The sequence below is a fragment of the Mobula birostris genome, chromosome 11, assembly GCF_030028105.1.
Source record: "Mobula birostris isolate sMobBir1 chromosome 11, sMobBir1.hap1, whole genome shotgun sequence".
NCBI classification, from domain to species: Eukaryota; Metazoa; Chordata; class Chondrichthyes; order Myliobatiformes; family Myliobatidae; genus Mobula; species Mobula birostris.
The window spans coordinates 36,840,823-36,863,078 of NC_092380.1; the positions used below are offsets into that span (position 1 = coordinate 36,840,823).

Genomic DNA, 22,256 nt, shown 5'->3' on the forward strand with positions numbered 1-22,256 from the left:
GATGCTACCTGACAGGCTGAGTTCCTTCAGCATTTGTGCGTGTTTCTCAAGATTTCCAGCATCTGCAGAAACTTTTCGGAGAGGGAGAGGAAGAAGGAGAAGGGAAGGGAGAGAGAGGGATGAAGAGAGGGAGGGACAATGTGAGGGTACATGAGGGAGCGGGAAGGGGAGGGAGGATGAGGGAGAGGGAGGGTGAGGGAGAGGTGGAGTGAGGGAGAGAGAGGAAGTAGATGGAGAGGAATAGAAAAAAAGAAAAGCATTTTGTGGGAGAAAGAGAGGGAGAGAGTGGGGATGAGGAGAAAAGAGGAAGAGAGAGATGGCGGAATGAAAGAATACCATTAGCCAGGTTGCTGTCTGGGTTGTGAGAAGGAGGTGTAGTGGCATCTGGAGAATATAGACAGGCAAAGTGTATGGATAAAGATGGGGGAAAGGGGGTGTAATGTGTAAAAACAAAGTCATACAGCACAGAAACAGCAGAAGAGCAGGAGAGAGATTACAGGACTCAGCCATGATGAAATGGTGGAGCAGACTCGATAGATACATAGATAGATACTTCCCTATTGATCCCAAAGGAAATTACAGTGTCACAGTAGCATTACAAGTTCACAGGTATACAAACATTAGAAAAGAAGTAAGTGTAACGCTCAGTTATATTGGCTCATATATGTCTAGGGGAAATCCCACCCAGCGCCTGCGTCAACGCTTCCCATGGAGTCGGTTGCCGCCTGAATCAATCCCAAACGTCAATCATCAGCCAGCACACCCAGTACGTTTTACCAAGTACACTTTATAGATATTACTAATTCTAGGACATTAATATAAATTCGATACAGAAAAGGAAGTAATGAAAAAAAGGCGCCAAGACTTATCAAAGTCCAAGTTCTTCACGCACAACCGTTGGAGCTCAAGCGATTCCTGACGACCACCCGAATCCTGTCGACTCACGGCTCGGGACCACTCGGAGTGATCGACCGGAGCCTCTCCGCACGTCCGCCGTCCTCCTCGTCTCTCCTCCGACTCCCCACCAAAACCTCGTCCCCAGTCATATGAGACAGCATTATCATCCGAAAACAAAATGATATATGACCACCCATTGGCTAATAGCACCCTGCTATCTGTATTAACCCAAGCAACTGTCTAGCTAGAGACTTTTTCAGCATTTAACATAACAAAGAAGCCATTTTAAATTTAACATAAAAAAAAGAAAGACCCTGTACACTCTCCCCCCACCAATAAAAGTCAAGCCCTCATGATGTTAACAGGGTTCACCAGTACTCCTTGTAAAAAACAAAAACCAACCCAGGTGCATAAAGCAGTGACCTAACTTCCCAGGGCAGTAGAGATCACACCCTGTTCTCCTGGCGCTGTATAAGTCAACCTCTCCAGGGGGTGCCTACTCCTCTGAGACCTCTGTACTTCCTCTGCTGACTCTTCCTGTTCAGACATCCTAGGTGACACCCCGGGCCTACCTGTCTGACCCTCACCCTCACGGGGACCCCTCGGCACCTGTGAGCCCTCTGCCTCAGGTTCTGGCTCCATCCTCTCCTCCCCCAATCCCGGCTGTAATACAGGTGGCTCTGCAACACCCTCCCTCGGTTCCCCTAACTCAGTGAGGGAAGGGCCAGGAGCCTCTTCTCCCGGCACCAGGGAATCAGCGAACGGAAACAGGTACCACACGTCCGAATCATCGTCTTCCGATGACGTATCCCTTTTCGAGGTGGGGATCGGCCCTGTCTCCTTCGCAGCGGGTTCTTCCCTCACCCCGCACCCTCCCGGAGTCCTCGTACTAGCTGTAAACTCCCATTCAGGCTCTGGGTCTACCTTCACCTCTCGACTCAGAGGCAACAGGTGGCTCTGAGTCGCTGGTAGTTCCAACATCATGACGTCGGCACTCGTCCAAACCAACATCCAGCTGGACTCCAGTTCTTTCCCACACCTTCTAGCTATAAGTTCTACCTGCCCGATATCTTTAATCAAACTCAACCCTCGCACTAGTACATCTGCCGAAATGTGGAAATCGACCCTACTTAGCACGCACGCATGATTCACTGGTACATCCTCTAATTCACACCAACTTACAATCTTATCTCGATCCATCTTCGCACTACTTAACGCGACGACTATACAGCTTTACCGAAAATCCAAATCCGGGACGGTGCCCCAACTTGTAACGCTCAGTTATATTGGCCTATATATGTCTAGGGGAAATCCCACCCAGCACCTGCCTCAACGCTTCCCACGGAGTCAGTTGCCGCCCGAATCAATCCCAAACATCAATCATCAGCCAGCACACCCAGTACATTTTACCAAGTACACTTTATAGATATTACTAATTCTAGGACATTAATCTAAATTCGATACAGAAAAGGAAGTAATGAAAAAAAGGCGCCAAGACTTATCAAAGTCCAAGTTCTTCGCGCGCAACCGTTGGAGCTCAATCGATTCCTGACGACCACCCGAATCCTGTCGACTTACAGCTCGGGACTACCCGAAGTGATCGAACGGAGCCCTTCCGCACGTCCGCTGTCCTCCCCGTCTCTCCTTTGACTCCCCGCCAAAACCCCGTCCCCAGTCATATGATACAGCATCATCATCCGAAAACAAAATGATACATGACCACCCATTGGCTAATAGCACCCTGCTATCTGTATTAACCTAAGCAAATGTCTAGCTAGAGACTTTCTCAGCATTTAACATAACAAAGAAGCATTCCCCAGTATAACATAACAAAGAAGCCATTTTAAATTTAACATATAAAAAAAGGAAGACCCCGTACATAAGAAAGAATAACAATCAAGTTACCACAGTCGAACAGGAGGGGGTCATAACTTCCCCAGCTATAGGTTGACTCATTATAGATCCTAATGGCCGAGGGTAAGAGTGACCTCATATAGCGCTCTTGGAGCAGCACAGTTGTCTTAATCCATTACTAAAAGTATTCCTCTGTTCAGCTAAGGTGGCATGCAGAGGGTGAGAAACATTGTCCAGGATTGCCAGGATTTTCAGTGAGCCAGGATTTTCTTATTCTACCACAGCCTCCAATGTGGTAAAATGGCCTAATTCTGCTCCTATATCTTATTGAAAGAGAAAAGTTGACTGTGAAGAATGTAGGAGAGAGAGAGGAGGGAAGGTCGATAACAAAAGAATGCTCAGAGTTTTAATTAAACTTATTTTTAATATAATTTTATATTTTTAATTATTTTCATCTATTTACTTCTTTAAATGTGTCTGAACATAATTTTGATTATCCATTATTGCAGTCAGTCAAATCTGTGCAAGGTTATTAAGGTTGCAGTGATAAACTGGTGTGGAGGAAGGATTGGTTCAGGGACAAGAAACAGAGTTGGAATACAGGGGTCATTTTCTGACTGGAAGCAGCCTGTACCACGGGAAGCTGTTTGGGGCCCTGGATGTTCACCATCCTCAATAACCTTGACCCGAGTGCAATATATCCATGTCTGCAGAACACTTCTAGCCAGGTTGCAGTCTGAATTGTGAGAAGGAGGTGAAGTGACTTCTGGAGAATGTAGACAGACAAGGTAAGTGGATAAGGATGGGGAAAAGGGGATGTAATGTGTAAAATTGGAGTCATACAGACAGAAACAGACCCTTTGACCCATCATGTCTCTGCCCACCATCATTTCATCTCTAATAATCCCATTTATCAGCATGATCTATAGTCTTTTATGCTTTGGCATTTCCATTTCTCATTAACACACTTTTTAAATGTTACAAGAGATCTTGCCTCCATTCTTTCTCGGGCATTCTAAATTACAACCACCCATTGAGTTTTTAAAAATTCCTCAAAACCTCTCAGATCCTCCCCTATCTCTCATTTTAATCCTTTGTCCTTTGGTTTTAAATGACTCTATAATTCATTTTATTTTAATTTAGAGATACAGTACAGTAACAGGCCCTTCTAGCCCAACAAGCCCACACCCACGTGACCAATTAACCGACTAACCTGTACGTCTTTGGAACGTGGACTGAGACTGGAGCACCCAGAGGAAACCCACGTGGTTACCGGGAGAACATACAAGCTCCTTACAGGAAGTGGTAGAACTGAATCGAATCATTGAATGGCGAGAGAGTTTTTATTCACTATTTAGGCCACTCATACTTTTTGAACACCTCTATCAGATCTGCACTCACCTACAACCACTCCAAGAAAAACAAATCAGCCTCTCTGGTCTCTCCTTCTATCTGAACCAATCCATTCTAGGCAACCTTCTGGTAAATCTCCTCTGTATTCACTCCATTGCCTTATTGTGAGATCACCTTCTTAAAAAATGAAAGATCAGAATCAAGTTTAATATCACAGGAATATATTGTGAAACTTGTTGTTTTATGGCCACAGTACAATGCCAGCATATCCTTCCTTAGATAAATGGCCCAAAACTGCTCACAATATTCCAAGTGTGGTACATGTTCTTAGGTTTTTCTGTGAGCAGGGAGAAAAGAGAATGACTGGGGTAGGAGGGGTCTTTGGCTACGTTGTACCACATATGAAACTGAAGACACACACTCAGACATAGTGATTAAAAAATAAGAAATATATTTTAGAAATAAATCAAGTAATTTATTTAAAAACGCAAACAACATCTGCTCTCAGGATGAGGCTTTTCATTCTAGGACGAGGGAGATGTCTTCCTTTTTTAAAGAAAGGGGCTTCCCTTCCTCCACTATCAACTCTGCTCTTAAACGCATCTCCCTCATTTCACGTACATCTGCTCTCACTCCATCCTCCCACCACCCCACTAGGAATAGGGTTCCCCTGGTCCTCACCTACCATCCCACCAGCCTCCGGGTCCAACATATTATTCTCCGTAACTTCCGCCACCTCCAAAGGGATCCCACCACTAAGCACATCTTTCCCTCCCCCACCCTCTGCTTTCCGCAGGGATCGCTCCCTACGCGACTCCCTTGTCCATTTGTCCCCCTCATCCCTCCCCACTGATCTCCCTCCTGGCACTTATCCGTGTAAACGGAACAAGTGCTACATATGCCCTTACACTTCCTCCCTTACCACCATTCAGGGCCCCAAACAGTCCTTCCAGGTGAGGCGACACTTCACCTGTGAGTCGGCTGGGGTGATATACTGCGTCCGGTGCTCCCGATGTGGCCTTTTATATATTGGCGAGACCTGACGCAGACTGGGAGACTGCTTTGCTGAACACCTACGCTCTGTCCGCCAGAGAAAGCAGGATCTCCCAGTGGCCACACATTTTAATTCCACATCCTATTCCCATGCTGACATGTCTATCCACGGCCTCCTCTACTGTAAAGATGAAGCCACACTCAGGTTGGAGGAACAACACCTTATATTCCGTTTGGGTAGCCTCCAACCTGATGGCATGAACATCGACTTCTCTAACTTCCGCTAATGCCCCACCTCCCCCTCGTACCTCATCTGTCACTTGTTTTTATACACACATTCTTTCTCTCACTCTCCTTTTTCTCCCTCTGTCCCTCTGAATATACCCCTTGCCCATCCTCTGGGTTCCCCCCCCCCCCATCTTTCTTCTCGGACCTCCTATCCCATGATCCTCTCGTATCCCTTTTGCCAATCACCTGTCCAGCTCTTGGCTCCATCCCTCCCCCTCCTATCTTCTCCTATCATTTTGGATCTCCCCCTCCCCCTCCAACTTTCAAATCTCTTACTCACTCTTCATTCAGTTAGTCCTGACAAAGGGTCTCGGCCTGAAATGTCGACTGCACACCTTCCTAGAGATGCTGCCTGGCCTGCTGCGTTCACCAGCAACTTTGATGTGCGTTGCAAGTAATTTATTTATTTATTTTACTTAGTGATACAGCGTGGAGTAGACCTATCCAGCCTGATGAGCTACACTGCCCTAGTAACCAATGTTCACTCCAGTTAACCCTAACCTAATCACGGGACAATTTATAATGACCATTTAACCTACCCGGTACATGTTTGGACTGTGGGAGGAAACTGGAAAACCCCTGCATTCCATGGGAAAGACATACAGAGACTCCTTACAGAATGGTGCCAGTACAGAATTCAGCTCTGAACTCCAGAGTGCCCCATTGCTGTAATAGTGTTAGCTAAACTGCTACATTACCAATGCCACCCTATGGTACTAAGAAATATATTTAATATATTTACTTCAATTTTTAAAATATATTTCTTATTTAAAATATTTAATAAGTAAGTAGTGCAAAAAGAGAGCCAACAAAAGAAAAAGATGCATTGAGGTAGTGTCTATGGGTTAATTGTCCATTCAGAAATCTGATGGTGGGGCGGGGGGGGGGGGGTGGTGAAGAAGCTGTTCCTGAAACGTTGAGTGTGTGTCTTCAGTTTCATATGTGGTACAATGTAGCCAAAGACCCCTCCTACCCCAGTCATTCCCTCTTCTCTCTGCCCACAGAAAAACCTAAGAACATGTACCACACTTGGAATATTGTGCAACACACACCAAAGTTGCTGCCTGGCCTGCTGCGTTCACCAGCAACTTTGATGTGTGTTGCTTGAACTTCCAGCATCTGCAGAACTCCTCATGTTTACGTTGGAATATTGTGAGCAGTTTTGGGCCATTTATCTAAGGAAGGATGTGCTGGCATTGAGGAGGGTGCAGTGCAGGTTCATGAAAATAATACTGGGAATGAAAGGAGCGTTTAATTACTCTGGGTCTACACTCTCTGGAGTTTAGAAGAATGAGATTGAGTGAAACACTTCAAACATTAAAAATCTTGGACAGAGTGGACATGGAGTGGATGGATTTTGGGGGAGTATAAGACCAGTGAGCGCAACCTCAGAATACAGGATATCACTTTTGGACAAAGATGAGGAGGGATTTCTCTAGCCAGAGGGCGGTGAATCTGTGGAAGTCCACACCTCAAAAACGCAACAGGACAGAAGATTCCAAAAATTCACTGCCCTCTGTGAGAAGACGCATGACAAAAAATCTTCAAAAGCACAGGCCAGAAACTGTTGGCCCAACCCACAGAATGGAGAAACTGAGTGGCAGACCTTGACCCAGTTGTTTTCCAAATGAGTGGCAATAAATTAATAAACAGGCTCTGGTCGCTGATTTGCTAAGCAAGTTAGGAGAGCCAGCAACAGCTGCAAATTCTTAGAAGAGCAATGAAGCCCAGCAGCTCCAAGTGTTCAGTTATGAACAACAGTGACTAAAACTATGAGTTAACACTAATGCATTTGGAGCAATGGCGGACTGCAGATTTGTCTGATTTTCCTGAGATTCAATTAAGGTCTTTCTAGGGTTACAAACATCCACCTCATGAGCAGACTCTTCAGAAGAGTGACAGGACCGGTGGGGATTTGCCTTTCTGTTCAGGGCTGATAGCATCTTTTGCTGGTTAAGAACAGGAGCATTTCTGAGTGGCTTTTTTCTCCCCATTCCTGAGCTACAAAAACGGAGCTGGGGCCAGGCAGAGCTAAGAGAACTAAGGGAACTCCCTCCCTCCCTCACTGAGTCAATATGGCCAGATGGTGGCTACTCTTCCTGTGCCTGCTCACTCTCCTGTTACCGTTGTGTCTGTGTTCCTCTCCCACCTAATGTTGTCATTCATTCCCAATTTACAAACTGTTCAGATTACAAGTAGTTCTCAGGAACAGAATCTATCTACAATGTTTGATAAAGGTCACGTCATTGAGTATAATTAAAATGGAGGGTCAAAGATTCTTTATTAGTAAGGGTGTCAAAGATTATGAGCAAAGGCAGGAAAATGGGATTGAGGGGAACAATAAATCAGCCATAATAGAATGACACAGCAGACTTGATGGGCCAAATTGACTAATTCTGCTCCTACTCATAGCCCTGTGGGCTGTCCTACCCTGGGGAGGACCTGTACAGAAAAGATTTAACAACAGGTCTTCTGTATTGACCTGAAGCTCACCCAACTTATAGATAGATAGATAGATAGATATACTTTATTGATCCCGAGGGAAATTGGGTTTTGTTACAGCCGCACCAACCAAGAATAGAGCATAAATATAGCAATACAAAAACCACAAACAATCAAACAACAAAATGCAAACTACGCCAGATGGAAATAAGTCCAGGACCAGCCCAATGGCTCAGGGTGTCTGACCCTCCACAGGAGGAGGCCACAGGCAGGGACAACCTCCCGTGACGCCCAGTGTTGTATCTCGGTGGAATATGGCCAGAGTCCAACAGCAAAAAGTTCAATATCCGGTCTACAAACAAGTTCCTCGATCGTAATACGACCCAGATTGCACCATCCGTTGTTAACCAGAATAGTAAGCCCCAACTCCTTTATGCTTACCGCTCTCAGTGCACTTCCGGTCAGCCCCAATGGTCTGGAAGCCATCCATGGAAAAGTTTTGATTGGGTATGTCCTCGTGCAGCCCCATTCCAGTAAAACACATAACACTGCACTCCCGAAATGTTCTTTGATGCCTAGCTAGCGCCGTGAACTCGGCCATTTTATTACCCACCGAACCCCTCTTCTCCATAAGTCTCTGTTGTCTCGACCCGGTCCTCCTTCCTCGCCTTTGTGATCCCCCTCTGCATCCTCTGTGTGTTTTCCTCCAGATTACAGCAGGGGTGTCCGTCGCTTTGCTCGCTAAACCGGCCGGCGTAAGCTCAATCAGCTGGCCCCTGGAATAAACAATGCAACCATGCTTCTGCCCCGCTAATGAGACGTGTGGAATGTAACCATTTCCAGTGCTAAAAACCCAAATAAAACTCTCTCTACCAGCACGTTAGAGAGGGTGCAGCTTCAACGTGTTACCATGAAAAAAAAATACAAAAAATAACGTAAGTTAAAGAAGTACGAAGAAAAAAGTAAGAAAACTACTCGGAACGGCTGTAACAGGCTGCATGCACGATCGGCGCATGCGCACTCATTATAACTTAATGACCAAAATAATCCCACAATCCACTGCACCCTGACAGGAGATACAACTGTGGAGATGTTGAGTGGGAAAGACCCAACCAACTATTGAGATTAAACACACACACACACACATATATATATATATATATATATATATACACAAACGTACGCACACATACACTATACAGTATATTAGATTAGATTCAACTTTATTGTCATTGTGCCAAGTACAGATACAAAGCCAATGAAATGCAGTTAGCAACTAACCAGCGATGCAAAGAATAGTGTTACTTACAAAATAACTGCGAATAAAAAGTAAGTGCTACAGCACACAAATATAAAAGTACTGAGACAATACAATATGGGTGCAATACTGCTTAGCGCTGTGATGTGAGGTTTCGCAGGGTCACAGCTTCAGGGAAGAAACCCTTTCTGTGCCTGCTGGTGCAGGAGCGGAGGCTCCAGTAGCGCCTACTGGATGGGAGGAGAGTAAGAAGTCCATGGTTAGGGTGAGATGCATCCTTGATAATGCTTTTCATCCTGTCCAGGCAGCATTTATGGAAGATGTTGTCAATAGTGGGCAATTGGGTGCCAATAATCCACTGGGCAGTTTTCACCACACGCTGGAGTGCTTTGCGGTCTAATATGGGACAATTGCCATACCACACTGAGATGTAGCTGGTGAGTATGCTCTCAATGGTACAGCGGTAAAAGTCCATCAGTATCCTTGGACAGAGGTGAGCTTTCTTGATGCTCCGCAGGAAACAAAGGTGCAGTTGTGCCTCTATTTCCCATATATATATATATAGTTACATACCTCAAGGAGATCTTGTGACTTTCTTGTGAGAATGATGTAATGGTCTTTTGGAGGTCACCTGATGTAATTTTCCCGCCGATGTGAGGTCACGTGATGACATGTTCACCACAGGTATAAAAGAGAAGACCACAGATGACGCAGTTAGTTTTTGTTTTTAGTTTTCCAGCTAGAACATTAGTCTGTGTCTCCGTTTCTGTTGCGTATTTATTTTATGATGCAGTTTCATTTTTAAAACGGAGTGCTACGTTCTGTTGCAAGGTACAATAGTGCTGGACTGGCAAGTTCTGCTAGATTTGTTGATGTACCTTTGTTCAGTAATATTGGAGAGTGAAGACTTCATCGAAGTACAGGATATGAAGGATTAAGAGAAGTTGGGAATGTTCGGCAGTTTAATAAAGGATCGACCTTATCGAGTATTCGCTGAAGAAGTAGCAACCTGTATCGAAGATAACTCTTGCAGAAAGAGCAAGGTAGCTCATGCAAGGTGCTCTCTAGAAATTAAGGCCAGTTGTTTTAAGCCGTTTATTTCCTTCATCGTGAATCATTTGGACAGAACCAACAGGAAAGTCGCGTCTATGAAGAAATCCTTCTCCAGAGAAGTCTCTCCCAAATGAATGTATAAATCTGTCGGACTTTTGAATTTACCATTTTAAGAACTGTGGTTGACTTTACCGCTTTAAGAACTGTTTTCTCATTTATCGCTCTAAGAACCAGTGCCGAGTGATGATTTGTTGAATGTCCGCATAGCGGTTAACTTCTGGTTAAGGTTTTCGTTTGTTTTTTATTGTTTATCCGTATTTAATAAATGTTTGGTTGTTTTTATATAACCTGTCTCTCGATTGATATTCATTGTTGCCGGTTACGTCTATATATATACACACACTGTTCAGTGACAGTCATGATGAAGGGTCTCAGCTACAGTCCTGACTGTTCAGTGACAGTCTTGATGAAGGGTCTCAGCTACAGTCCTGACTGTTCAGTGACACTCTTGATGAAGGGTCCTGGCTGTTTACTCTTTTCCATAGATGCTGAGTTCCTCCAGCACTTTGTGTGTGTAGCAGTATCGCTATATTCTGTATTCTGTTATTGATGTACAACCTTGATGTAAGAAATGATCTATCTGAATGGCATGCAAAACAAAGTTTTTCACTGTATCTCAGTGCATGAGGCAGTAATGCACCAGTTACCAACTCCCAAAATGAGCAATCTGGGAGCCAATTAAAAATCAGTCTCTGCATTGTTCCATTCAATCTGTGTCTGCTGATGTTCTAGTGAGGACCAGCACCTACCTGCACATCCCTGATGTATGGGCTTCTCATCCGCTCCACCCTCTGCAGGTCTGTGTTTGCTTCTTTTAACATCTGACTCCTGCTTCTGTGTTCCTTTTCAAATTGGTACTTGCTTTTCTGCAAAGAAAGGGAACCACACATGCCTCAACGTTGCTGTGCAAGTTAATTGGTTGGTTAAGAAGACATATGACGCGTTGGCCTTCATTTGTCGGGGAATTGAGTTCAAGAGCAGTGAGCTAATGTTGCAACTCTTTAAAACCCTGTTTAGTCCACACTTGGAATATTGAGTTAATTTTTGGTCATTTCATTATAAGAGGGATGTGGAAGCTTTAAAGAGTGTGCCCAGGAGATTTATCGGGATGCTGCCTGTATTAAAGAGCATATCTTACAAGGATAGGTTCAGCGAGTTACGGCTTTTCTCTTTGGAGTGAAGGAGGATGAGGGGTGAGTTGATAGAGGTGTACAAGATGATAAGATGCAAAGATTTAGTGGATAATCACAGACTTCTTCCAAGGGCGGAAATGGCTAAAAATGGACATAATTTTAAGGTGATTGGAGGAAAGTAGGGGGGATATCAAAGGTAAATTTATTTAATAGAGAGTGGAATGTGCATGCAATGCCCTGCTAAGGATGGTGGTAGAGACAGATATGTTGGGGAAATTAAAAAAACTCTTAAATAGGCATATGGATAATGAAAAATTAGAGGGTTTATATATGTGGGAAGGGTTAGATTCCTGATTCAGTTTCCTATGTTCTATATTCATTTGTGGCTGTTGCATGTGAAACTAGATTCTTCAGGTGACAGTGACATCCAGGATCAGCCATGATAGAATGGCAGAGCAGACTCAATGGGCTGAATGGCCTAATTCTGCTCCTATTTTCTTATGGTCTTATCTTTTATCAAATTGTGGGCTTGAGATTATTTCCTTAAGTAGATACTGTAAAATAGATAAGTAAGATCTGCAGTGTGCTTATAGTGTTAAATACCTTGCCATACAACAAGGTCCAAGAATGTGTTTTACAACAGAACAGTGGTATACCTGGTAGAGCCACTGTGTCACAGTGCCAAAGACCCGAGAATCGACCCTGACCTCTGGCATTGTCTCTGTGGAGTTTGTACATTCTCCCTGTATGCTTTCTCTAAATTCTCTGGTTTCCTCCCACATCCCAGAGATGTTCAGGGATGCTGGGTTAATTGGCCACTGTAAATTGCCTTTAGTAAGGTGGGGAGCTGATAGGTATGTTTGGAGAAGACCCTAAATTGAGTGGAAAAGCAAATTGTGCATTGGATAAGGAGAGTGCACAGCAAGAAATAGATAGAGTGAGTAGGCAAGGGTCTGGCAGATGGAGTACTGGAAAGTGAGAGCACATCGCCTTGAGATTCAGAGGTATACTGTTAGAACAGAGATGAGGAGGAACTGCTTTTCCCAGAGAGTAGTAAATCTGTGAAATTCTCTGGCCAGGGAAGCAGTAGAGGCTCCCTCATTAACTATATTTAAGATATAGTTAATATGGCAGATAGAATGGTAGATTTTTCCATAGCAGATGAGTTAGAATGATGGGGAAAAAGCAGATAGGTGGAGCTGAATCCACAGCTAAATCAGCTATGATACTGAGTGATGGAACAGGTTCAATGGGCCAGCTGGAATAGTCCTACTCTTATTACCTGTGTTCTTAAGTTCTTGAAAGAAAAAGTGGGATTAATAGAGAATTAGTATGTAAATGGGTGTTTGATGGTTAGTATGGATCCAGTGATTGTGGAAGTTCACCAGGATCAGATCAGTACTGAGTTTAACAACAGTGTGCCAGCTGCCAACACAGCCTGAGGTTTCTCACAGCAATTGCCTCTTCCACACCCTCCACCCCCCTTTGCCTATTGGACAAAAAGGCTTCATCTCTAACTCTCAACAATTGGCTAGTGTGTGTCAGGGTATCACTCCTGCCTCTGAGACACCTCAGGCTTTTTCCACTGAGGTTGGGTGGGATTGCAACCAGAGATCATGGATTAAGGGTGAAAGGTGAGAAGTTTTAGGGGAACACAATGGGAAACTTCTTCACTAAGAATGTGGTGAGAGTGTGGTACGGGCTGCCATCACAAGTGGTGAATGCGATCTTGATTTCAAAATTTAAGAGAAGTTTGGATAGGTACATGGATAATAGGGATATGGAGGGCTATGGTGCTGGTACAGGTCAATGGGAGTAGGCAGTTAAACTGGTTTTGGCATGGACTAAATGGGCTGCAAGGCCTGTTTCTGTGCTGTACTTCTCTACAACTCTATATTGTGGCTTCAATACACATAGAACATGAAACCATTCAACACAGGAACAGTCCCTTTGGCCCACAGTGCTGTGCCAAACTAATTATGATGATGCTTGTTTAAACAAATCCCTTTTACCTGCAAATGGACAATATCTTTCAATTTTCTACATACTCATGAGCCTATGTAGAAGCCCCCAATATTCTTCTACAATATCTGCCTCTACTACCACCCCTGGCAACACAGTCTAGTCACCCATCACTCTGTGTAAAAATTTTTCCCCACACACCTCCTTTACACTCTCTCCCATCAGCTTAAATGCATGCCCTCTAGTATTAGACATTTCAATCTGGTTAAAAAAAGCTATTTACTCTACATATGTCTCTCATAATTTTATAGATTTATGTCAGGACTCCCCTCAGCTTCTGCTACTCCAGAAAAAACAACCCTAGTATGTCCAGCCTCTCCTTATAGCCCTCTAATCCTGGTAAAGCTTTTCTGCACCTTCTCCAAAACCTCCTCATTCTGCCTGAAATTAATATACTAATCCAGTTACAAACTTAACAGTTTTATAAAGATACAACATTCATTCCTGACTCTTGATCTCAGTTCCTCCTACATTTTACTCACATTCCATAAAATATTAGGCTATTCGGCCCATCAAGTCTGCTCTGCCATTGCATCATGGCTGATTTATTATCCCCCTCAACCTCATTTGCCTGCCTTCTCCCTGTAACCTTTGACATCCATACTAATTCAGAACCCAACACCTCCACTTTAATTATACCCAATGACTTGGTCTCCACAGACATCTGTGGCAATGAATTCCACAGATTCACCAACCTCTGGCTAAAGAAATTCCGCCTTATCTGTGTTCAATACAGAGGTCCTTCTATTCTGATGCTGTGCCCTCTGGCCCTAGACTCCCCTAGTATAGGAAATATCTTCTCCATGTCCACTCAGTGTAGGCCTTTCAATGAGATGCCTCCTCATTCTTCTAAACTCCAGCAAGTACAGGGCCAGAGCCACAAATGCTCCTCATACATTAACCCTTTTATTCTTCATGAACCTCCTCTAGACCCTCTCCACTGCCAGCACATCCTTTCTTAGACAAGAGGTCCAAAACTGCTCATGACACTCAGTCTTGTCTGACCAGTGCCTTATCAAGTCTGAGCATTATACTCTTACTTTTATTTTCTAGTCCTCTCGAAGTGAATGCAAACACTACATTTGCCTTCCTCACCACATTCCCACCAACTCCTCCTAGACTCTGCCACTCACCTACACAGTAGGAACAATTTACAGTGGACAATTAACCTGCCAACCGGCACACCTTCGGAAAGTGGGAGGAAATCAGAGCACCCAGGAGAAACCTGTATGATCACAGGGAAAACATGCAAACTCCACACAGACAGCTTCAGAGGTCAGCATTGAACCTGAGCCTCTGGAGCTGTGAGGCAGCAGCCTGACTAGCCGCACCACTGTTCTGTCCAGACTTGAAACTAACCAATGAGGAATGTTGACTCACACTTATATAATCCATGTCCAGTTTAGTATTCTGTTCCATCTCCCGAAGGAGCTCGTCGTTAAACCTCCGAAACTGTAAAGATAAACATCAGTCACTGGAAAATCTGGCCTGATTGTGAAGCCTCGCTGTCACACTGTAAACGTTTGGCCTGATTGTGAAGCCTTGCTGTCAGAATGCAAACATCTGGCCTGATTGTGAAACCTCACTGTCAGGTTGTAAGCGTCTGGCCTGATTGTGAAGCCTCACTGTCAGAATGTAAACGTTTGGCCTGATTGTGAAGCCTTGCTGTCAGAATGTAAATGTCTGGGCTGATTGTGAAACCTTGCTGTCAGAATGTAAACGTCTGGCCTGGTTGTGAAACTTCACTGTCAGACTGTAAACGTCTGGCCTGATTGTGAAACCTCGCTGTCAAGACTGTAAACATCTGGCTTGATTGTGAAACTTCACTGTCAGACTATAAACATCTGGCCTGATTGTGAAACTTCACTGTCAGACTGTAAACGTCTGTCCTGATTGTGAAACTTCACTGTCAGAATGTAAACATCTGGCCTGGTTGTGAAACTTCACTGTCAGCCTGTAAATGTCTGGCCTGATTGTGAAACCTCGCTGTCAGACTGTAAACATGTAGTCTGATTGTGAAGCCTCGCTGTCAAGACTGTAAACATCTGGCTTGATTGTGAAACTTCACTGTCAGACTATAAACATCTGGCCTGATTGTGAAACTTCACTGTCAGACTGTAAACGTCTGTCCTGATTGTGAAACTTCACTGTCAGAATGTAAACATCTGGCCTGGTTGTGAAACTTCACTGTCAGCCTGTAAATGTCTGGCCTGATTGTGAAACCTCGCTGTCAGACTGTAAACATGTAGTCTGATTGTGAAGCCTCGCTGTCAGAATGTAAACATCTGGCCTGATCGTGAAACTTCACTGTCAGAATGTAAACGCCTGGCCTGATTGTGAAACCTCGCTGTCAGAATGTAAACGTCTGGCCTGATTGTGAAACTTCACTGTCAGACTGTAAACGTCCGGCCTGATTGTGAAACTTCACTGTCAGAATGTAAACGTCTGGCCTGATTGTGAAACTTCATTGTCAGCCTGTAAAGGTCTGGCCTGATTGTGAAACCTCGCTGTCAGAATGTAAACGTCTGGCCTGATTGTGAAACCTCGCTGTCAGAATGTAAACGTCTGGCCTGATTGTGAAACCTCGCTGTCAGAATGTAAGCGTCTGGCCTGATTGTGAAACCTCGCTGTCAGAATGTAAACGTCTGGCCTGATTGTGAAACTTTGCTGTCAGAATGTAAGCGTCTGGCCTGATTGTGAAGCCTCACAGTCAGAATGTAAACGTCTGGCCTGACTGTGAAACTTCACTGTCAGACTGTAAACGTCTGGCCTGATTGTGAAGCCTCACTGTCAGAATGTAAACGTCTGGCTTGACTGTGAAACCTCACTGTCAGACTGTAAACGTCTGGCCTGATTGTGAAGCCTCACCTTCAGAATGTAAACTTCTGGCCTGATTGTGAAGCCTCGCTGTCAGAATGTAAACGTCTGGCCTGATTGTGAAGCCTCACAGTCAGAATGTAAACGTCTGACCTGATTGTGAAACCTCACTGTCAGAATGTAAACGTCTGGCCTGATTGTGAAACTTCACTGTCAGACTGTAAACGTCTGGCCTGATTGTGAAGCCTCGCCTTCAGAATGTAAACTTCTGGCCCGATTGTGAAACCTCGCTGTCAGACTGTAAACGTCTGGCCTGATTGTGAAGCCTCATTGTCAGACTGTAAACGTCTGGCCTGACTGTGAAACTTCACTGTCAGACTGTAAACGTCTGGCCTGATTGTGAAGCCTCGCCTTCAGAATGTAAACGTCTGGCCTGATTGTGAAGCCTTGCTGTCAGACTGTAAACATTTGGTAGGATCGGTCTATTCCCTAGTTGTGAGAAACTGTAACACCCACTGGTATACCAGGGCGTGGCATCTGGTCAGTAATGGAAGAGAATCAATCTTCAACAAACATGAAGCTGAAGGAACTCAGTGGTTGTGGATGTTTGGTGGGAGGGGGGTCATGGTGAGGGTAAACTGGAGCTCCTGGACAAAACCCAACTGATCACCAGCAGAATTGCAGGCAGCATGGTAATACAGTGGTTAGCATAATGCTATTACAATGCCAGCGACCTAGGTCGGTTCCTACCACTGTCCATAAGAAACTCGTACATTTTCCCTGTAACAACATAGGTTTCCTCCAGATGTTTCGGTTTAGCAGGTTAATTGGTCACATGGGTGTAATTGGGTAGTGTGGGCTCATTGGACTGGAAGTGTGACTACCACTTTTGTCAACAATTATTTCATTGTACAGAACATGAATTAGATAGGAGCCAGAAGGGGTCATGAGAGGGCCTTGGCGGACAGGATTAAGGCATTCGACAAGTATGTGAAGACCAAGAGGATAAGACATGAGAGAATAGGACCAATCAAAAGTGTGTATGGAACCGGAGGAGATAGCGGGGGTAATAATGAATACTTTGCTTCAGCATTCATTGCGGAAAAGGACCTTGGCGATTGTAGGGATAACTTACAGTGGACTGAAAAGGCTAAGCATACAGACATTAAGGAAGAGGATGTGCTGGAGATTTTGGAAAGCATCAAGTTGGATAAGTCACTGGGACCAGACGAGATATACCCCAGGCTACTGTGGGAGGTGAGGGAGGAGATTGCTGAGCCTCTGGCAATAATCTTTGCATCATCGATGGAGGCAGGAGAAGTTCCAGAGAATTGGAGGGTTGCAGATATTGTTCCCTTATTCAAGAAAGGGAGTAGGGATAGCCCAGGAAATTATAGACCAGTGATCTTACTTCAATGGTTGGTAAGTTGATGGAGAAGACCCTGAGAGGCAGAATTTATGAACATTTGGAGAGGCATAATATGATTAGGAATAGTCAACATGGCTTTGTCAAAGTCAGGTCGTGCCTTACAAGCCTCATAGAATTTTTTGAGGATGTAACTAAACACATTCTTGAAGGTAGAGCAAGGCATTTGATAAGGTACCCCATGCAAGGCTATTGAGAAAGTAAGGAGGCATGGGATCCAAGGGGACATTGCTTTGTGGATCCATAACTGGCTTGCCCACAGAAGGCAAAGAGTGGTTGTAGATGAGTCATATTCTGCATGGAGGTCGGTGACCAGTGGTGTGCCTCAGAGATCTGTTCTGGGACCCCTTCTCTTCATGATGTTTATAAATGACCTGGATGAGGAAGTGGAAGGATGGGTTAGTAATTTTGCTGATGACACAAAGGTTGGGGGTGTTGTGGATAGTGTGAAAGGCTGTCAGGGGTTACAGTGGGTCATCTATAGGATGCAAAACTGGGCTGTGAAGTAGCAGATGCAGTTCAACCAGATAAGTGTGAGATGGTTCATTTTAGTGCGTCAAGTATGATGGTAGAATATGGTACTAATGGTAAGACTCTTGGCAGTGTAGAGGATCAGTGGGATCCTTGGGGTCCAAGTCCATAGGACACTCAAAGCTGCTGTGCAGGTTGATTGTGTGGTTAAGAAGGCATATGGTGTATTGGCCTTCATCAACCTTGGGATTGAGTTCAAGAGCCGAGAGGTAATGTTACAGCTATACAGGACCCTGGTCAGATCCCACTTGGAGTACTGTGCTCAGTTCTGGTCACCTCACTACAGGAAGGAGGTGGAAACTATAGAAAGGGTGCAGAGGAGATTTACAAGGATGGTGCCTGGATTGGAGAGCATGCCTTATGAGAATAGGTTGAATGAGGTCAGCCTTTTCTCCTTGGAGTGACGGAGGATGAGAGGTAACCGGAGAGAGATGTATAAGCTGATGAGAGGCATTGATCGTGTGGATAGTCAGAGGATTTTTCTCAGGGCTGAAATGGCTAACATGAGAGGACACAGTTTTAAGGTGCTTAGAAGTAGGTACAGAGGAGATATCAGGGGCAAGTTTTTTTTACGCAGAGAGTGGTGAGTGTGTGGGAAGAGCTGCTGGCGACAGTGGTGGAGGCAGATACGATAGGGTCTTTTAAGAGGCTCCTGGATAGGTACATGGAGCTTAGAAAAATAGAGGGCTATGGGTAACCCTAGGTAATTTCTAAAGTAAGTACATGTTCGGCACAGCATTGTGGGCTGAAGGGCCTGTATTGTGCTGTAGGGTTTCTATGTTTCAATAATAAACATGTTGTGTTGACAACTTACTTTACATTTTATTTTCGTATTTTTATTTAGAGGTACAGGCTCTTCCGGACCAACAAGCCCATGCATGTGACCAACAAACCTACTAACCCGCAAGTGTTTGGAATGTGGTGCACCTGGAGGAAACTCCCATAGAGACAGAATGTACAGACAGTGACAGGTACTGAACCCAGGTTGCTGCGCTGTAAAGAGATGCACTAATCGTTAGCTACCATGCTTATCAGATTGAATTCAGATAACTTGTATACCTGAATCACTAGTGGTTGTTTCCGTCTTGAGTAAGTCTCTTGAGTTAGGTTAACTATCTCAGAAAAGAAGTACTTACAATGATTTCTAAGTCGTTGCTTAGCTCCCTCTGGGTGTCCGCCATCTGCAACAGTACCTGACCTGGGCGACAGGAAAAGAGGTGAGAAAATTACTTCCAAGGACAAGTGTTCAAAGGTTCAAAGTACCTACTCTTCCTTTGAGGAAGCTGCTTTGGAATTGGAATTCATTTATTATTGTCACATCTTCTGAGATACTCTCAGTGCCCACTTTATTAGGCGCAGGAGAGAGTACCTAATAGAACAGTTACTGGAATGGGACTTGGTGTGGTCATCTGCTGCTGTAGGTCATTCACTTCAAGGTTCAACCTGTTGTTCATTTAGAGATGCTCTTCTGCATCACTGTTGTAACGTGCAGTTATTTGAGTTACTTTCACCTTCCTGTCAGCTTGAACCAATCTGGCTATTCTCCTCTGACCTCTCTCACTAAAAAGCATTTTCACCCACAGAACTGCTGCTCACTAGATTTTTTTTTTAACTTCACACCATTCTCTGTAAACACTAGAGACTGTTGTATGTGAAAATCCCAGGATCAGCAGTTCCTGCGATACTCAAACCACCCCATCTGGCACCAAAAATCATTCCACGGTCAAAGCCACTTACATCACATTTCATCCCCATTCTGATGTTTGGTCTAAACAACATCTGAACCTCTTGTCTGCATGCTCTTATGCATTGAGATACTGCCACATGATTGGCTGAATAGATATTTGCACTAACATGCAGATTTACATGAGAAAATCACCTGCCATCAATGAGAAATCACCTCCATTTCCTCACCAGGAAAATAACTTTAAAATGTTGATTGGTAGGTAACACGTCGCAGCAATTTATGAAACACATGCTTTTTGTCAGAATATTTCTTTATGACGTTCTTTGTCACACTTTGATCTATATAAGTGAATTGCATTGAGAGTTATTGAGTTGTACAGCACAGAAACAGGCCCTTCATCACTCCATGTCCGTGTTTTGTGTTACACTAACCCATTCACCCGCAAGCAGGTCCAGACACTTCCAAACACTAATCCCATTCACCCGCAAGCAGGTCCAGACACTTCTAAACACTAATCCCAATCACCCACAAGCAGGTCCAGACAATTCTCCACACTAATCTCATTCACCCACAAGCAGGTCCAGTTACTTCTAAACACAAGAGATTCTTCAGATGCTGGAAATCTAGAGGAACACACACAAAATACTCGAGGAATTCAGCGGGTCAGGTAGCATCTATAGAGAGGAATAAACAGTCATTTCAAGCCAAGATCCTGATGAAGAGTCTCAGCCCGAAATGTTGACTGTTAGAAACATAGAAATCTAGAAAACCTACAGCACAATACAGGACCTTCGGCCCACGATGCTTTGCCGAACATGTACTTATTTTAGAAACTACCTAGGGTTACCCATAGCCCTCTATTTTTCTAAGCTCCCTGTAGCTATCTAGGAGACTCTTAAAAGACCCTATCGAATCCGCCACGACCACCGTCGCTGGAAGCCCATTCCATGCACTCACCACTCTCTGCGTAAAAAACCTGCCCCGATCTCTCCTCTGTACCTATTTCTAAGCACTTTAAAACTGTGCCCTCTCGTGTCAGCCATTTCAGCCCTGGGAAAAATCCTCTGACTATCCACACGATCAATGCCTCTCATCATCTCAGGTTACCTCTCATCCTCTGTCTCTCCAAGGAGAAAAGGCCAAGTTCACTCAGCCTATTGTTATAGTGGAAAAGTGTGTATGGAACCGGAGGAGATAGCAGAGGTACTTAATGAGTATTTTGCTTCAGTATTCACTACGTAGGGAAAAGGACCTTGGCGATTGTAGGGATGACTTACAGCAGACTGAAAAGCTTGAGCATGTAGAACTTAAGAAAGATTTTGGGTAAGTCACCAGGACCAGACGAGATATACCCCAGGCTACTGTGGGAGGCGAGGGAGGAGATTGCTGATCCTCTGGCAATGATCTTTGCATCATCAATGGGGACGGGAGAGGTTCTGGAGGATTGGAGGGTTGCGGATGTTGTTCATTTATTCAAAAAAGGTCCAGGAAATTATAGACCAGTGAGACTTACTTCAGTGGTTGTTAAGTTGATGGAGAAGATCCCGAGAGGCAGGATTTATGAACATTTGGAGAGGCATAATATGATTTGGAATAGTCAGCATGGCTTTGTGAAAGGCAGGTCGTACTTTATGAGCCTGATTGAATTTTTTGAGGATGTGGCTAAATACATTGATGAAGGTAGAACCGTAGATGTAGCATATGTGGATTTCAGCAAGGCATCCATGCAAGGGTGGGGTTTGGGAAGCATGCCTTATGAGAATAGGCTGTGTGAACTCGGCCTTTTTTCCTTGGAGCGACAGAGGATGAGAGGTGTCCTGATAAAGGTGTATACGATGATGAGAGGCATTGATCATGTGGATAGTCAGAGGCTTTTTCCCAGGGCTAAAATGGCTAGCACGAGAGAGCACAGTTTTAAGGTACTTGAAAGTAGGTACAGATGTCAGGGGTAAATTTTTTACGCTGAGACTGGTGAGTGCTTGGAATGGGCTGCCTGCAACGGTGGTCGTGGCGGATTCGATAGGGTCTTTTAGGAGGCTCCCGGATAGGTATATGGAGCTTAGAAAAATAGAGGGCTATGGGTAACCTTAGGTAATTTCTAAGTAAGTTCATGTTTGGCACAACATTGTGGGCTGAAGGGCCTGAATTGTGCTGTAGGTTTTCTATGTTTCTATTCTCATAGGACATGCTCCCCAATCCAGGGAACATCCTTGTAAATCTCCTCTGCACCCTTCCTATAGTTTCCACCTCCTTCCTGTAGTGAGGTGACCAAATCTGAACACAGTACTCCAAGTGGGGTCTGGCCAGGATCCTATAAAGCTGCAACATTACCTCTTGGCTCTTACACTCAATCCCACGGTTGATGAAGCCCAATGCACTGTATGCCTTCTTAATCACACAGTCAATCTGTGCAGCTGCTTTGAGTGTCCTATGGACTCGGAC

The 22,256-nt window shown here is 44.5% G+C and overlaps 1 protein-coding gene across 2 annotated transcripts in view; it reads right to left on the reverse strand.

The window, feature by feature from the left end:
- LOC140205027 (BAR/IMD domain-containing adapter protein 2-like 2) overlaps nt 1-22,256 on the reverse strand; it is a 300,466-nt gene that overhangs the window by 226,867 nt on the left and 51,343 nt on the right. For both annotated transcript variants that reach the window (XM_072272101.1, XM_072272100.1), the window contains 3 exons: nt 19,264-19,325; nt 14,734-14,805; nt 10,948-11,064 (listed from right to left, as the gene is read on the reverse strand). In XM_072272101.1, the coding sequence (XP_072128202.1) occupies nt 10,948-11,064; nt 14,734-14,805; nt 19,264-19,325 (251 nt within the window). The remainder of the gene's footprint in view (nt 1-10,947; nt 11,065-14,733; nt 14,806-19,263; nt 19,326-22,256) is intronic.